General features: G+C 38.2%; 1 protein-coding gene across 1 annotated transcript in view; it reads right to left on the bottom strand.

The window, feature by feature from the left end:
- Positions 1-547: 547 nt before the first annotated feature.
- Positions 548-17,522, bottom strand: part of RAMP3 (receptor activity modifying protein 3) — a 51,536-nt gene continuing 34,561 nt past the window's right edge. Inside the window, exon 4 of the mRNA XM_062569608.1 lies at positions 548-1,961. Within this exon, the coding sequence (XP_062425592.1) occupies positions 1,706-1,961 (256 nt within the window). The 3' untranslated portion in view covers positions 548-1,705. The remainder of the gene's footprint in view (positions 1,962-17,522) is intronic.

Genomic DNA, 17,522 nt, shown 5'->3' with positions numbered 1-17,522 from the left:
TTTTGGTGGACCAAAATATTTTGTTTCAGAAAATAGTAGTTAAATAGAAACAGAATCCATACCACATATTTCACTCTTTTACAAAGAACAATCTTCCAATAGCTTCCAGAAAATTAGAGAGTGTCTTTGGAAAAATACACAGGAAACACCTTACAAAATGAATCATTCTACCACAAACATAATGAAAATAACAAGTAACTGTGTTCAACTCTTGGGAAAGGATGTGAAAACAAAACAGTAGAGCTACAGGTGTTCTTTATCTATCTACACATAAGCAATTTTAATAAAAGTGGCAATTCTATTTTGATTCAGGCCTAGAAACACTCCTCATATGCACAGATCTGAATCTCAAATATCAGACCAGAATCTTAAAGGAGAAAAATCTACCTCACATGGATAGAAAACATAATTATTTGGGTAGTGTAGCTGCATTTTATTTGTGAGTATAAGGTACAGAAAAAATGGAGACCCACTTCTAACAGAATTTGGTCACTCATAGTAATGGGGCATTTGACTTGAAGGCATTTTATGCAATGACAGACAAGAAAAGTTTACAACACAAACACAGAAGTTGTCTTATTTTAGGCATATGATATTTATTTAAATTGTTACATAGCAATAGTTTCATCGAATAAGACTTTTGATTAGATTTTTTTTTCTCTTGCCTCCTCTGTCCATTCCAAGAAAGGTTCATACCTTTTTGATGTTCATACTTTAGTTCCCACACTCTTCACACGACGAAAATCAATTTATGTACAAAATTATTCTCTGAAAGGCACCTCAATCAACATCACACCTTTGTGTTTATCTGTAGGGCATCACTTGCACAATTCGAAGTGAGAGTGAGGAGTGAACACAAGTCGTCAAGAATTATAAAAGAGGAAAAATAAAGAGTCTGGCATATTTAAGTTTCTTCACCAATCTTTAGTGTATCGTCCTAACTCCTCTCGTATTTTCCAGATCTGTGAAACAAGACCTATATCCTTCCCAAAGTTTGTTTGTGAGCCATTCAATTCCATCCATGGCTAGTTAGCCATGCTTAAAGGCATTTATAAGTATTTTACAATATGGCATGACCTAGTCCCTGTAGAGATAGTTACTGACCATATAAATTGTTCTTTTTGCCAATGAAATACTTCCAGTTCTTGATAATGATGTTTGTAATTAGCTTCCAGGAAAAGTTACCACTTGGTTACATCCATATTCAGTTCCTTGCTGATGATCTTCCATTCAAGTCACAAGGTTCACAGATGAAATCCTCAAGTGTCCTACATGCAAACTCAAGACATATCACCTTGCCAAAGTTGATGCTATAGCACACGTACATACAATTACATACAGTTTTGGAGAACATACTTTACCAACCAGCTTTAACTGCAGGAAAGTAACTTTACCTTTCTTGTAGCTAACAGGTCTATTTTCCTGGGGACTATTCTGCTTCTCAGAACTGCCTGTGAAATCCATGCTGATGGCTCCTAATGTTAGCAGAAAGCTTTCTATCATCAGCACTGATGGCCAGCTCAGAAGCAGTGACTTTCGGCAATGGCAGCAGCTGTTTGAACACAGGATCGTCCTCTCTCTCTTAGTATCTCACAGGTTCCATATCTGCAGATCTGAAATGTTTATATTGTTTCTCTTTTTTTCCTCCACGTTAAGTTTTTAAGGAGAAAGAAATGAGGGGGGAAAAAAAGCCCAGAGGATCAACTTAAACCAGGATATCACTTCTTTTACTGCACCATACTACCAGTGTTATCATGGCACATGTCAGCATGACTGGGATCAAGATTAGGGTTATAAGAATTTCATCTGGTGGATCTTCCCAGTGAACCTTTTCTGAAGTACAGTTTGAAAAGAATTGTTTATGGATTCCAGTGATAAAGCCCTCTGCAAGAGGGTTTGGCCAAAAGCAACTTGCGTTGTTGGCTTCACGCTCTGTGCACTGGGTAAAGTTGTCATAATACCTAGGAAAAAGAAGAAAATGAAGAGAAGTTGAAACAGAACACATCTATATAACTTAAAGAAAGCTACAATGGGTACCCTATAGAATCTATAAGATTGGTTCTATCATACAGATACTCTGCTGGAGGACCTTGAATGGAAGCTATGGGTATCAAACCCAACACTAGATGGAGAGTTAGATGGAGAACTGACTCACATGTGTAATCATACAACCAAGAGATTCCAGATAAAAGACAGGTATCCTGGAAGGACAGGGGACAAAAAGCCTTTTGGGTGCTTTCACTATGGATAGGAATTCCTAAATCCATTTAAATACTATAGAATTACAATCCCCTCAGTAGAGGTGGCTACAATATCATTAAAAATATACACACAAATGTGCCAAGAACAGTACGACTTAAGCAAAGCACAGATAACCATGCACCCTCTGTCACTGGACAGGAGGCTGTGGTCAAAATGAGGATATGATGCTGGAACTACACAGCATGCATTACCGTGTAATAATTCCAGTTCTGGTACATCCTTTGGAAATTAAAAGACAATGGGAAAATAAACACAGAAAAGTCAGCTTTTTCCCAGCTCCAGTAAGTGCCCAATAGGAAAAACAAAAAAACCCATCCTACTTAAACCTATTCTTAATACTTATGAGGGATTGGGAATCCCCTGAAATGTGTAACACTCAATTTCAACACAGCATGTGCTGGAACTTACCTGTCCAAGGATAACTTGTATTTATTTCATGAGAATTGGCTCTCCCTCAAAGGAAAAAAAAAAAAAAGAAAAGGAAAAAAAAAGGAAACAATATACCTAAATGACTAATCGGATGAGTTTTGTGGAGTTATCATAAGCCAAGGATATTCAGGAAAGGAATGAAGTATGAGGGAGGAGATAGGAAATTAAGACGACGAAGACTGTCTGGTCAGTACGCGAACAGGGGAAGAAATAAGGAAGCTAAATTATTATCTGCTGTGTTCTTAAGCGTTTCAGTTCAGTTCTGGGTGACTCAATAACCTCACTTCAAAGGGAAAGAAAAAATAGAAAGGAGAGAGAAAACAAACACATGGTGCCTCAAGGGATGGCATTCTGCATTATTATCTGAAGGTCCTACCTCCTCTTCAGTATGCATAAATACAGTAACGCCTGGTGAATGACTCACTCTTATGTTAAGTACCACAGGGGACTCATGCTGACTCAGTCCTTTGCCGTGAAGTAGTGGAGGAGAGACATTCTGTGTCTAGGTCAAGACTGCATTGATATCTACTGTGTAAAGCCTGTCTCTGAGGAGAAATGGCTGCTTGCTTATACCACCACCGCCCTGGCTGGGGACACAGCCTGCAGAGTAACCTTCTTAGGGTTGTGTTCACAAAATAGAGAATGAAGAAAGAAAATGTCTCACAGAAAGGCCCTTCTGCACCCCTCTTCTCATTCTCAGTGAGTTTGCACTGACATTGCTTTATTCATAGGCAAATACATTGCATGATCTGGCGGGTTCACATCCAGATTCTCTGTCACACAGATGCATATATGCACTATATATATATACTTTAAGCAAAGCAACTAGAAAGGAAGCTTTTGTTACAAGGTCAGCAGCCACAGGGAAACAACAGGAAATAAGCTAAAAATGAAATACAAATACTATCCGTTTGTTATTTTAATAGTGCCATTCTTCCACGTAATCCCATAGCATTCATCCTTTTTGTCCTTGGACTAAATTAGAATCTATAGATGTCCAGCTGAATATGGGAGAGACAGTCCCAAAGGACCTGAAGAATAATACATCTAAAGGCATGCCTTCGAGGCTTGACAGACTACAGAGCAGAGGCGCTTGGAGCTAGCACGGGGTTGCCCAGGCTGCTCAGTGCTCCATCTAGCACAAGCACAAGGCAGAGCTCCAGGAAGGCTCGGGCTCTGCTCCGGCCCTGCTCTGTGCCACGCTCTGGCTGGTGCTACCTGCCACCAAAGGGCACCTAGCGTCCCCACAGCTTTCGGGTCCCATCTGTTCCTGCAGAATAAAAGATACAACAAAAAACAAATCCTGGTGGTCTGTAGCAGCTTCATATAAATGGGTCCTAAATGGAAGGACTTCATGCCAGGAATTTCTTCCCTCCTGCCCCGAGGTGGTACAAATATCCTGTAGCGAGTTTACTGTTCTTTCAGGAATTCTGCAGAATTTTGTTGTAAAATATTAGCTGGTATGAACAACAAAATTTCCCACTGATACGCAATTTCAAGTACAACACAGCCATAAAAAATGGTCTTCCAAAATGCAAGATAAAAATAATGAAGGAGTTATGTTGTATTTAAAAGACTGAATCCCTGGGAGCCAAGATAGAACATAAATGTTATCTTAAAGTTTGAATTCCTCACAACACTCACTTAATACTCTTTCTCTAAAAACAAACAGAAAAAACCTGTTACACCACCATAACTATTTTTCCGACAAATGTGAGAATTTAGATAAAAATGAAAAATCCAAACTATTTGAGAACTATGCAAGTAATACTCCATTCACTTAAATATTTATGTAATTTAGTAATTTAGAGCTTTTTTGCACTGCAACAGAATGTTCACTTTAAAAACAGAAAAATCCACTGCCTGGTACTGGGTAACATCCACTTTAGAAGGTATCAACTGAACTGTAATTACTACAGCTTCAGCATTTTATAGTTGATCAATTGGTCTGCAAGGTTTTTGTTTGCTTGTTTTTCAAGAGCGAGGTAGAGTTTAATAAATATTTAATGCCAATTCAATTCTTCTGTGTTTAATTCTCTTACGCCTTATGTAATTCTCTTAATTCAAATTGTAAAGGTTAGGGAAAGAACCCCTTTCATTCCATGTAATACACTACCTCTCACAAAGAAGCCCTGGCCTCTAACTGGGGGTACTGCAACATAAATACATAAAAATCATATGTTTTGCGAAAGGAAAGAAGTAGAAATGACATTGTATACTTATTCCCAGAACAAGTAACTGGAGAGCTGGAGTACAAGCTCCAATACTTCAGCCTCAGGGATTAGAAGAAGGTGTGGGAAGGTTGTTATTCTCGGCACAGAGTCACATTTTCAGCCCTTTTTCAGGCTAGCTACAAGGGCTCTAGTTAGTCAACAAGGATATTTATTGAGGGCCAGGTACTCCACGTCTCACACAAGCTCTTTGATCAGTGGGTCAAAAAATTAATGTAGCCAGGAATTTGAACTCATTTTGGTAGGCCAGTACTGAAGCACAAACAAAAACTAAGCATAACCTGAGCACTGAAATTTGCATAAATATATCTTCTCCGCTGGTATGCTCAGGAGAACCGTTGCAAGTTTTATTGAAGAACGAACAAATTGGTCGTACTGCATATTATTGATAACATTCACTGTCAAAAGAATATTAAAAATAGCTGATTCCTTTTTGGAGCAATCTCTAGTCTGTAACATATTTGTCTTAAAAGATTAATTGCAACATTTAAGAACAATACTGTTATTTTCAAAGTTTATTTTTTCTCCTGTACTTTATATTTCCAGTAAACCAGATAATAACAGCCATATGGTTCATTTTTCTAAAAACTGTGGAAATTTTATTTTGTGATTTATTTTACCTGTGGGAAAATTTATTTATATATCTATACATATAACTAAGAACATGGACTGTGGGTAGGTATCATCGGAGACTCAAACATATGCACGTGCCTTGATGGGACAACATTTCACAGAGCCTCACTCAGAGAAACAGACAGCTGGATGTATTTCATCTCACCCTCTTCAGGGTATCCAGTCACCTACCTCTTAGGGCACAGGTCAGTCTAAGCGGGGATCTGAATCCCATCCTTAGTTTCCCACAACCCAGGGAAGTAATGTGACAAATTCTTTCTTGGTCATCCTTAACCCTCCAGCATTAAAAAACTGCAGAGACGGTTGGTTAGAAAAAAAATAGATACAGTTCGCTCCTCTAAATTTTCATCAGCAAAAATGTCAAGATACCAAATAGATGGTTTCTTTAGCAGTTTCAGCAAATGAGCACTTCCTGGAAGAAAACTTTTGTTTCAAAAGCTCTCAAAATGCAGAGCACCTTATACTACATTATTCATAGAGTCACAAAGGTTGGAGGTGACCTCTGGAGATCATCTAGTCCAACCTCCCAAAGGTGTCCTGATGCTAGTTCCACTGGGGCTTGAACCCAGGACCCTCAGCATGTAAAGCATACATGATATCCACTACACTATTCCTCTACCCCAGAAAAGCTCACAAAGTTATTTGCCAGATGTGGCCAGTGTATCAACCAGCAGTTGCAGTAAAGGGATCATGCCATCTGTCCAGCACTCATGTAGACAGGCCACCCCAGAGACTCTCTCTGGTTGCATACAACCAGGTATATACTAGGACGCTTGAAGGTTTTACCATGGCTGACTGAGATACATCAGGAATTAAAAAGCTAAAGACATCCACCATTTCACATTTATCCCTTTATATTTATCAGTTTCATCATCAGTGACATAATATAATTAAAGAAAGGTATTGTTATCAAACATCAAGATATATATATATTATCAGTTAATGTTTGTTATTTTCAGTCTAGTGAGTATTCAAAAATATGGGGAAAAATTCTCCTTAGCATAAACTGGGTTTGAGGCAACTTTGGTAATAGTCCAGGGACACTCTCTTCTGCTACTCCACACTCCTGGTCAGAAATCTAGAGGCCCTGTTCCAGGACACTAGGAGATACATGGCATATTTAAATAAATAAATACATTTTGAACCTCTTTGTATTTCTCAGAAGGGAAAAGATCCCTCTTTTGCTAGGCCTGACTTGTTACATCAGTCCTCACTCTTGACTTGTTCTGCTGCCTGTAAGCAGCTCTAAAAATGTCTTCAAACTTCTAGTTCAGTTGCTGATTACTGGAGAGAAATCTTCTTAATTGATCCCAAAACTGCAAGCCCTGTAGATAACAGCAACCCTCATGCATTGGAAATAGGTATCCTCAAAATACATGTTCAATCAAGAAATTTCCTTATACTCAACCATATATTAAATTACATTTCAAAATGAATGATCAGTCCTGTTATAACCCTATTTGCTTCCCTGAATTTATATCTGATGTGAATCTAGCCAGTAATGTACTCTTCACTGAACAGCACAGAGAATTTAAGTAACTAGACTCCCAAAGATGGAAAATTGATTCTATATCTCACTTGCTTTCAAGAAAAAGGTTGAAGTTCTCAAAAGAAGAAAGCTTATCCATCTTAAGTCAAATTACCATTAGTATACATTTCTAAATGAATTTATATATATTTTTAACAAAAAGGAATCAGCATCTTCTCAAAACAATATTCAGATAAAGGCCCTTTAATGGTAATTTTTCATTCTAGCATGTTTTCAGTACTTTGAGTCTCCACCAGGTCTGGAATGAGAAATACTGAAATAATAATAATTGTAAATATCATAGCAGGAGAAAGGCTCTTCTTACAGCATTTCCAACTGAAGTGGAAGCAGGACGTACCAAACAACCTCACAAAAAAGCTTATTCTTCTGTGATATCCAGTCAAATTTTGTAGAATTTAAGGGTATACCAGCCTGGATGAACTTCAAATAGCGATCCAAACCTTAAGATGATTATCTCTTGAGGCTTCCCCATCAGTTTAAAAGCGAAGCTTTAGTTTTACGATCAGCTATGAGCCTATAAATAAGAGAGAAGGCTTCCATGCCTTTTTCATTCAACATCCCTCCAAACATATTTGTGGCTGCATTTCACCATGCCTTTAATCCCACATCATCTTCTGCCAAGAGCAGTATTCTCACAGACACACTTGTACCTCCCTAGTCAGATCCAATCTGCTGTTCTGCATTTCCAACATAGGATTAAACCAGGAGAAAATAATACACTATGAAATGTAAGGAAGGAAATGTATGCAGAAAAGAAATGGCAAAAATCCCTTGCTGGGTTAATGAGAATATTATAAAGCATAGTTTACTCTCACGCCACTGAATAATGGGCATTGTGACAGATTTACTCACTTAGGCTGAAAATAATAAATACATTCTGGTGTCCTTTGAAATAATTACAGGACTCCACCCTTGGCTTCACATCAACAACCTTCTGGAAAATGAAAAATGGATGAATAAATCTAACTGAAAACCCCAAAATGCACAATTATTAGTAAACTCTTGTTAAATTCTTAGAGCTATAGCAAGAAAATGTAAATACAAAGATTAACTCTAGATTTAAGCAACAGTTTAGGTATCTATCTCCCATGAGCAAGAGAAGCTGCTATATTAAGCAAATGTAGAATGAGGAGGAAAATGTAGCCTGACATCAGGTTCCATGCTATAAAGATTAAAAATTCAGTAGCACGGGAATTTTACCAAGCTTTTACTACCACTCCTGAGCTATATTTTAACGATTACTTAGTATTAAACTCTATCCATTCCTTCGGGATCAGTAGTTCAGAGGAGATGTATTTTCTGCAGTCAATACTGTGCCATGGCTACAGAAGCCAACCCCACAACCCTCTCGTATCAGACAAAAATCAAAACAGTAGGAAGAGGTAAACCCTAGTTCTGCAAAAACTTAAGTATACATATGTATACCACACCAGTTAAGCGGCCATCGCTATCAGTAATGAGGTGTGGAAAAACATGTACTTAACGTACTGAAGAAGCTGCACCGGGTCTCAGATGCTGTCAGCTGCCTCACAAGTTCCCACGTCAGTGGCAGAGAGAGAAACTGAGACACAGGGAATGCACCGGGGAGGGCAAAGGAGAATGCAGGAGCGCCAAAGCAGCGTGTGGAGCTGGCCTCGGGGAAATCCTGGTAAGCCTCTGGCTTGCAAAGGTTCATCCATGTACAGCATCTTCCAGACATGACTCTGTTTTGCTCCTTAGAGATGATTACACAGTCACAGTATTATAGCATCACCCTCTTCACCGTGATCTGGCTCAAGAGCTATGGCTTTAAATTTGTTTGACTAAAGCACTATTAACTATACTATTGTATAAACAATGAATTAGGTCAGAATACATTACTTAATCACAAACTCTTCAGGGACAAAGGCAATCTAAAACGAAGAAGGCTGAACTACTCCAAAGAAACTCTACTAGAACTAGGTTTCAGAGGAAAAATACACGTAGCAATAAATGTGCCATGTGCATGTGCTATTTTAGTGTGCTCAATATTTAGAGAAAGAACATAAGAAAAAAAATGTTATCTTTCACCTTTTATAAGAAAAAATGCTGTTGTCCAGGAGTGTTTATGTATGTACGTATATCTGTATACACATAATTGAGCTTCAGTGGCCATGGAAAGCCAAATCTTTTGTCACCAGATTTTGTTGGAAGATTCTTCTTAATTTTTGAAAATGTTCATGGGAGAGATCACTGAGATGAACAACAATGCTGCTGGAAATCTTCAAGGTGAGGCAAATCCCTTCACTAGTTTGATGCAACAGATATTAAGCTGCTATGTTAATTTTTCAAATTCATATATATTGGGCACTTGGCATTTCTGGGTTAAAATAGAGCATTTCGTATGTGGCAATACGGTCACCTGTGACACATCAATCTTCAATCATCACTGGTCATTTTCTGAAGTTTACTTGAATTATAACTTTGATGACACAGCAGCTGATAGGGACCACAGTTACAGCTGCAGCTAATTTCTGTGTATGTCCCTAAGACATAGCAAAGTTGTTTGTTAACAAGTGCTGCTGTAACCAGATATACTCAGGTTTGCAGCAGCAAACCTGCTATCTCAGTTTGGAATAAGCTTAACATATACCACTGCAAACAGGACTGAGGCCTGGGTTTGGTGCTATTTTAGGAAGTCTGATGCCTGCTCTCTGTCCTGGCCCTACTCCAGCAAATGTTGTAGTAACACTTGCATTTGATGGAAAACAGAGAAAATGGCAAGGAGGAAAAGAGAAGCCATTTATTATTCATGGTAGGTTCAAAGAAAGAAGAATAATTTTTAAAATAAATTTCAGCCTGTTATTTAAAAATATAACTTTTCACTTTAGAAACATATATTATAGCGGTACCTTTCATTTTAAAAAGGTATATTATAGCTAATGAAGACAGAGTAATTCTACTATCTTTTATCACTCTTTTTGGGCTCCTGTTGATGGGTTGTTTAGGATTTGTCTGTTTAAAATTTTGTACTTAAAATTATTTTAGAAGCAGAGTTTAAGACAGTCATCGGGGTCTGGAGGGACACAAGCCTTTATGTACACGTATATACAACAAATTGTTTAGAGTCAGATTTTTAAAACTACTGAAATCCCAAAACACAATCTCTAAAAGCCCTTGAAGCCTGTTATTTTGAAATCAGTATAACATAGAGAATTTGTATAAGCCCAGGAATCTATGAAGTATTTCTAAGCCTCTTTTTCTTCCTTTTCTTTTGGTAACTACTACTGTCTCCATAGCTGAATTTCAAGTACAATCATTCAAAACTATTTGGGAATTCAGGTCATATAACTGAAAAGCAGCAACAGTTTAACTTGGCAGATGATAGGGTTTTTGCGCTATGCTGTATTCCTCCCCAGCCAGCACCGACGTACGCACTCTTTGCAAACCAGTTGCTGAACCATCACGGCGTGCAGAACGACGTGGAGCTGCCGATCTTACAGCACCACGATTTACTGTGCTGGTTCGTCCTGCAGATGTTCATGAAGGAGAGGTGCTGCCAAGCCAATCTCCGTCTGCTCATCAGTCAGACATCTCTGGCCCTTATTCGTCCTTCTGAATGAAGCTTAAGTAGCGTTGTCCAACCTCAGAAAAATATTGTGTAAGAGAAGACAACGTGGTCTCTATCGACTACCTTAATAGGGGCCATGTGTGCCATATATAAATAATTGCATCATTTCAGAAGTCTGAAAACTTTTAAGTATAAAAGAAAAATCCCTGTGTTATTTGGTTGCCTTGTAGGTGTTAAAATGAAGTATACAGTAGCTATATCTGTGTGAAACAGATATAGCTACTGTATACTTTCTCACAATTTTCGCTGTAAAAGAAGCAGACAAATGTAGCATATTTTCAATATCACTTCACAACATCTGTACTCAAAAACTTACACATGTAAGTATCCCTGCAGTGACAGTGAGAGATAGAAAGAGATAGTGAGAAATGCAAACTTTAATTCTTTTTCTGTAATTGCAACTGGGATATGCAAACCTCAGCACGCCAGCTGGACCAGACCTCTGACACGCTTCAACAGTGTCCTTCTGATTTGGGTTCCTAGCAGAGAAAACTCCTGGAGCAAAGCACAGCAAGTGAACTACAACACCATACCAGAAATTTGACACAAAATAGAGATGGGACTCATCACATTTTGTTTTGATCTCACTAATTCCCCTGAAAATACATGAAGTTTGTATTTTTTCAACCGTAGATCAAAACCCTGTCTACAGTCCACAAATGGCTTAGCAATTTTAAGTTTTTTATAGTTCTGAGAAAGCTATAGAAAATAAATTTATGTTACACAGAGCTTGCATATTCCAACAGCTTGAAACCATACTTTTGAGATATGCTACAAACAAGTTCATAAAGGTGAGGAGGTAAAACAGATTGAAGAATGCACAATACTTTTGCAGCTAAATTTTCATACTTACTGTTTCTCCCTTTCACAGTTTACCATTAAAATGGTTACCTCAAACAGCAGAAAAGAATGAGTCAGGAAATAAATAACTGCATTTAACACTAGAACAGGCTCTTGAGTTCTGGCTCACAAAAGGAAATACGTGGAATTGGAAATGTTCCTTTATGAACGCAGGCCAGAGGTCAATAGCATTTATTTGCTCTAAATAAGTTGATCTTTCAGCAGTTCAGGACACCTAAGATTATGTGAGGTTCGGTTGTAGCTGGTGTTATGGACTGATGCTGTTTTTTACTCTCTCCGAGGGCTATCAGCTTTTTTTCCCCATATTTGCAGAAGCAAACTCTGCTTTTGGAAGGACATACTGTGCTGCTAGCTTTAGAGTAGGCAAAATGATTCAGAGGAGTATCTTAAAAGACAGAAACCTGCATAAGCAGCAGCAGAGTTTGTGGTGTGCCTGGGTCAACTCTTTAGAACGACCAAGCCTCAGTGAGGAAACAAATGCACAAAACACACAGACACCTTCCCTAATACTGGGACCCCTGGCAAAACACCCAAGAGAGATGTGCAGGAGAGATGGGCTCTGCCAAACAATTATGGACTCTGCAGCAATTAATGAACAACTATTCCTTCAGGAATCAATCCCACCCCGGCTACGTCAAGTGTAGATGAGAAAGGACATTACCTGCTTTCATGGCAAAACAACATGGGAGTGGTCAGTGCTAAATTGCAGCAATGATCTCTTAAACTTAGATCTAATGAAATCAAGTATTCCCATAGGAATAGAGTTCCTCCTACAGCCAAATCTCTCAAAAATCACAACCTTCAAATTCAGCCAAAGGAAAAATGACATTACAGCTAAACCACACACCTTGCTCTACACCTTAAATGTAATTCCTCAGCAATAATATTTTATTGCTATTTAAATAATCACTTCCAGACCCAGATAAAGGAAGTGGTATTCCAGTGGGAAGGGCAGTAAAAAGCCTCAATGTAAACAGCCTATGTAATGTTTTCAAATAACTCCTACCCTCAGTATCATGAATGAAGTGGCACGGGAACAAACTATTAATCTGGCCAAGCAGCAAGACATAGTTTCTCCGCAATCATTCTCTGAAAAAAACTTAAGCAACTCTAACACAGTAATTTTACTAGTAATTAGAGCTATACAACATAGGTCCGTACTCATTATTCCTATAGCAAATGAATCACAAAGATCCTTTTTCAATCTGTAGGTCAGTTTATATTTAAGTCACTAAACCAATACAGGGCAACAGTTATACCAAATTAACTCTCAACTAGCCAACCTGAATATTAGAAACAACTTAGCCTTACCCACGTGCACCTCAGAACAAGCTTATTCCAGTTCTGCAGATGGTTTTGCTAAGCTCCGTTCTCCTGCGATTAGGCTGGTATCATCCTCAGCCTGGTTTAAAGGCGGCCAGCTGAGCTGACATTACACTGCAGCTGCTGCTGAAGCTTTTACATGGACCTGTCCACTGCGAGATGTCTGCTCTTCAGTCCTCTCCAACTCCAGAAGCAGTAACTCACATGAACAAGACAAACCCATTTACTGTCATTTGACTAATTCAGAACTTATTTGTGGAACTGTAGCCAATAGGGAGCATCCCATCTTACCAGTAAACACATATTTTTCATGCTTCTGCAAAGTCATGTGTTTTCAGCCCTTCTTGGAAACAAGAATAGCAAGACTCACATCATCTAGACAGGTGATAAGTTCCCTTCAATCAAGTCCTTTCCCATTTGTATTCAAAGCAATACCACAGAAAGTATAAGGAATGCCATAGCAACATTTGTACAAGATTACCAAGATTCTTTGTTTCAGGGACTTTTATCATTCTCCCATCTTCTTTAGAAAAAAATAAAACTGAAAATATATGCAACAATAGAGGAATGAGGACTTGGCATATTTCTTGACATCTTCAAGTAAGCAGGGCCAGAGACAACAAAACTAAAGGATCCCAAACAACATCCATGCAGGCTAAATGTCAAGTTCACATTGTTCTAAAATACACGCTTTCTTTCCCTACACTGTCACTTACTTCCTGCTCAGAGTTGTTCTTTACCTCCCAGGCACACAGCTGGCTATGTATGCATGAACAGGCATTTGCTTGCTAACAGTCTGCAGAGAACAAAAATATACCTTATGAGGTTGGTGAAAGCAGAAAATGCACAAGAGCACAAGTTAGCTCAATGGCTCAGAGCATTTAATTATTTATATTAAATAATCCTCCTAAGTGTGAGAACAAAGTTTTCTTGATCCAAAGACACTATCCTAAAAAATTAAAATTCAATACTGTTCAGTATTTTTTCTTCTTTAAGAAAAAGAAACAACCCTCCTTTACAATTTCAGCCAATTAATTGAGAGATGCGATTAGCTCTTCAGAGAGAACGGAGTAAATCAAAAGAGCTGTTGGAGAAAGGCTCTCAAGCTTCTGCCTACTTCAGGAACCTCCTAAGTTCCTGGACTTAGGAATCCAGGCTCCTAAGGCTGAGGATTTGCACCCACTTTAAGTTCTTTTGCTTCTAAAACTGAAGAGATCCTCGAGGTAACGTTGTGTTTCAGTGCTCACATGCACACCTGAAAGGCTGACATGCAACTACTGTAAAAATAAATTATGAAATTTTCCCAGAATCACAAAGGTTTTGCTCCAAAAAAGTTGCTTCCATATGGAGACTTATTTTCCCTTCTGCAATTTGCTTTCCCAAACACTTGACGTGGCTACATCAGTATGACTGGTCCTTAATACTGAGCTCTAAAAAACTGCACTTTGGATAGAGTTATCAAACAGCTCTGTCAAGACTTGTGTCCTGTGTTTCGAGGTCTCATCAGATATCTTTCCTGTTTCCACTGATCCTCAGTGTCTCACTTTCCTGTTGTTTGGTGTAAGCTTACCAACACTTTCTATGTGAACCTATGGTATCTTTAATACAAACTTTCCTCTCTGCTTCAAAGTAATGTCTGAATTTTGAGCATTTTCATTAGAAAATGGATTTTTAACTTCTCCAGGAACATGTAACCATGAGGCACCTAATATTTAAAGCACTAGTACACAAAATGTAGGAAAGGCAAGGAGGAAAAAATGAGATATGCTTCGTAATTTAACACGGTTAAGGTACGAGATTCCTGACAATTCCTGTCAACTGCACAATTAAAATATCCCCTAGGTAGGAATATAATTGGTCAGACAACATGCCAGGGCACACCCTGACCTTAAAGAGATGTGCTTTCTCCCTGATCACACAGATATATATATCAAGTAAGATCAACTGACCACATCATTACATACCTCCCCTGTAGAATCAAAGGCATCAAGCTTGTGTTTCTGTAAATGAAATGACAACTTTAAAATTTCTTACTTGTGGATAAAGTTTCAAAATTTTTGTCATCACTCTAGGCAGTTAATGAAAGGGTTTGAAATCCCTTCATCCTCGTGGGCTTCTCATGAAAAGCAGATGGCATATTTCTGAGGCAGACACGCAAACACATCACATCCTTTTGTGTCACTTCACACAAATACTCATCAGTATTTGAAATTTTACATCTAAAATTTTATTCCTTGTACCAGAACTTGTGAGGGAAAGCAGAGAGCACTTCAAAATACAAATCCAAATGACTAGATTGTCTTTCGATTTCTAATAAATACTTCTCCATGCCAAAAAACACAATCTCTGAACTACTGCTGCATCATCTGCTTTTTCTCTATTACAATCAGCTTTCTTTGTTCAACTCAGTTTATTTCAAAATATGTCCAGCCAAAGGCAAAACCAGGCTAAGATTTCGAAATTTTTCTTTGCTATCAGCTTTGCCTCTCCCTTCAGTCTCAATAAGAAAACCATTAGCATTTTCTAGTGTGTATCCTCCTTCAGAAACCCAAGCATGAAGAAGATAAGAACCCTGGGGAGGAGTGGGCTCATCTTCTCTGCTGGTCCTGCACTGAAACTTGCTTAAAGCCAAAAAGTATATGACTTGCTCCAGGGGAAAGAAAGAAGGAAAAAAGAAAACACAGAAAAAAGTAGATGCTGTGAATGTGAGAATGGTGACAATCCAAGCTACTAACACCGTTTGAAAATACATTCCACCATTTTTTGACGAGTTAGATTCAAAGCAAACTTCTCCATGTTCAGAAAATTTATAGTCAGTGGAGACAGTGAAGTAATTTTGGGGTATGATGCATCACATTAAAAGCAAATTAGTCAAGAATTACACTCAGATACACCACCTTTACTGATGGAGAAACATTCAACCACTATGCTTCTATCTACCTAAACCTGCCTCCTACCTCCAGCATAACCATTACAGTCACCACTTGTCTGCATAGTCCTTGCTCCAGTCAGCTCAAGTGCAAATGCACTAGTTACATGCTGGTATTCAGGTCTGTCATCAACATCAGCCATTTGATGAGACAAGTCAGCTTTCTCCCGGATGAATCAGCCACTTCGTTCATTCATCTCCTAAAGTCTGCTAAGAGTAATGGTTTATTGCCTCCAAAACATAACTCTCAACCCACTTCAAGCCAGTCCTGCAACATCTAGAGAGGAGCCAGAGTCAGGAGAAAACAGTGGTCCCCAGCCCAGTACTGCTCTAAGCTAGTCATTTCCAGTTTTCTTTCCTCCTAGCTGAGCCAAGTGGACATGCAAGAAGAAAAAATCTGGCTTTTTTCCAGATCAGTACTACACAGTACTACTCCTGACAACAATTCCAGAAAGGCACCTGTGAACTTAGTCATGTTTCTGACTAAGAGTCAAAAATTCAGAGGAAAAGAGATAACAAAATAAGTGGGAGCCCTCCTCATTCATTTCAGCTTTCATCTAAAAACAACTGCTTCAGATCCTATTTTTAAAAGGATATTAAAGAGTCATCTGCTGGAATAGAAGCTGTTATTAGATTCCACTTAGTCCAAATAGCACAAGCCCTTTAAAATGCCTCAGCATCATTTTTTAAGTAGAAACATGGGAGAGAAATATATGATGATATCCAGCTGTGAAATATAAATCACAGGTCAGCTAGGTTCATACTTTGTGAAATATCCACTGGTGCATTTGCACAGAGAGAAAAATAACTAAAATATGAAAATAATTCATCTGCTTCTAAGTAGAATTTTCCACCATAATTTTCACACCCTTAATTTCTGTGAGCATTCCAAAGAATGGAGATTTTGTATAATTATTCATGGAAAAGTAGATTTTACATACACAGATAAGACTCCTATAATTACAAATTCCATTTGTTTTGGGAGGAAAGCAGTAGTTGTTTTCCAATTCAATCAGAAATGAAATAAGGAGAGTCAGGAACCAGGTGACTAATTGTAGATCTTAAACTTCAAATCATGTAATCTACTAGACTAGTTAATGAGCAGATGATTTCTGCAGTTCTGAATAACAAATATTCTTAAAAATTCCAATCTGTTCCTGGACAATTCATAAACAAGACCAAAATTTATGAAAAATTATCCATAGAACCAGAGGAACAGTAATAACATTAAAAGAATTTTAAAAACAGCAAAAATTGGATGAGGAAGAGTTGCGTATAGGAAAGTACTGTTTAACTATTATTCAAGCACAATACTATATTTGAACACGAGTTTTGAATGTACGGGCTTTACACCTTGTACATCACAGATGGTGGTTTTTGCTGCTGTTTCAAGGACACTGTACACGAACACTGTAGTAAATACTTAATCAAACACTAACATCCTTTTGATATTATCCATATTTCTCCTCCAGTCATCATAATCTCTCCCCACTCCAATTTATTCCAAATGCAAGAAAAATAAGTTACTCATGGCAGTAAAGACACATGCCTTCTTCTTAAATAACTTGTTGCACTGAGTAGCTCCTCTAACCTGTGCTGACATCTCACACATACAAACCGAAGCAGATGGTGAGCCCAAAGTCCCTATCCCTTCTCCACATTTGTTTATGGAAGACATTAATGTGCAACACTCCCTGCAGTTCCTAAAGGACACGT

The sequence above is a fragment of the Rhea pennata genome, chromosome 2 (assembly GCF_028389875.1).
Source record: "Rhea pennata isolate bPtePen1 chromosome 2, bPtePen1.pri, whole genome shotgun sequence".
Lineage (NCBI taxonomy): Eukaryota > Metazoa > Chordata > Aves > Rheiformes > Rheidae > Rhea > Rhea pennata.
The sequence above is the reverse complement of the archived record's forward strand: the minus strand, read 5'-3'. Positions and strand labels throughout refer to the sequence as shown.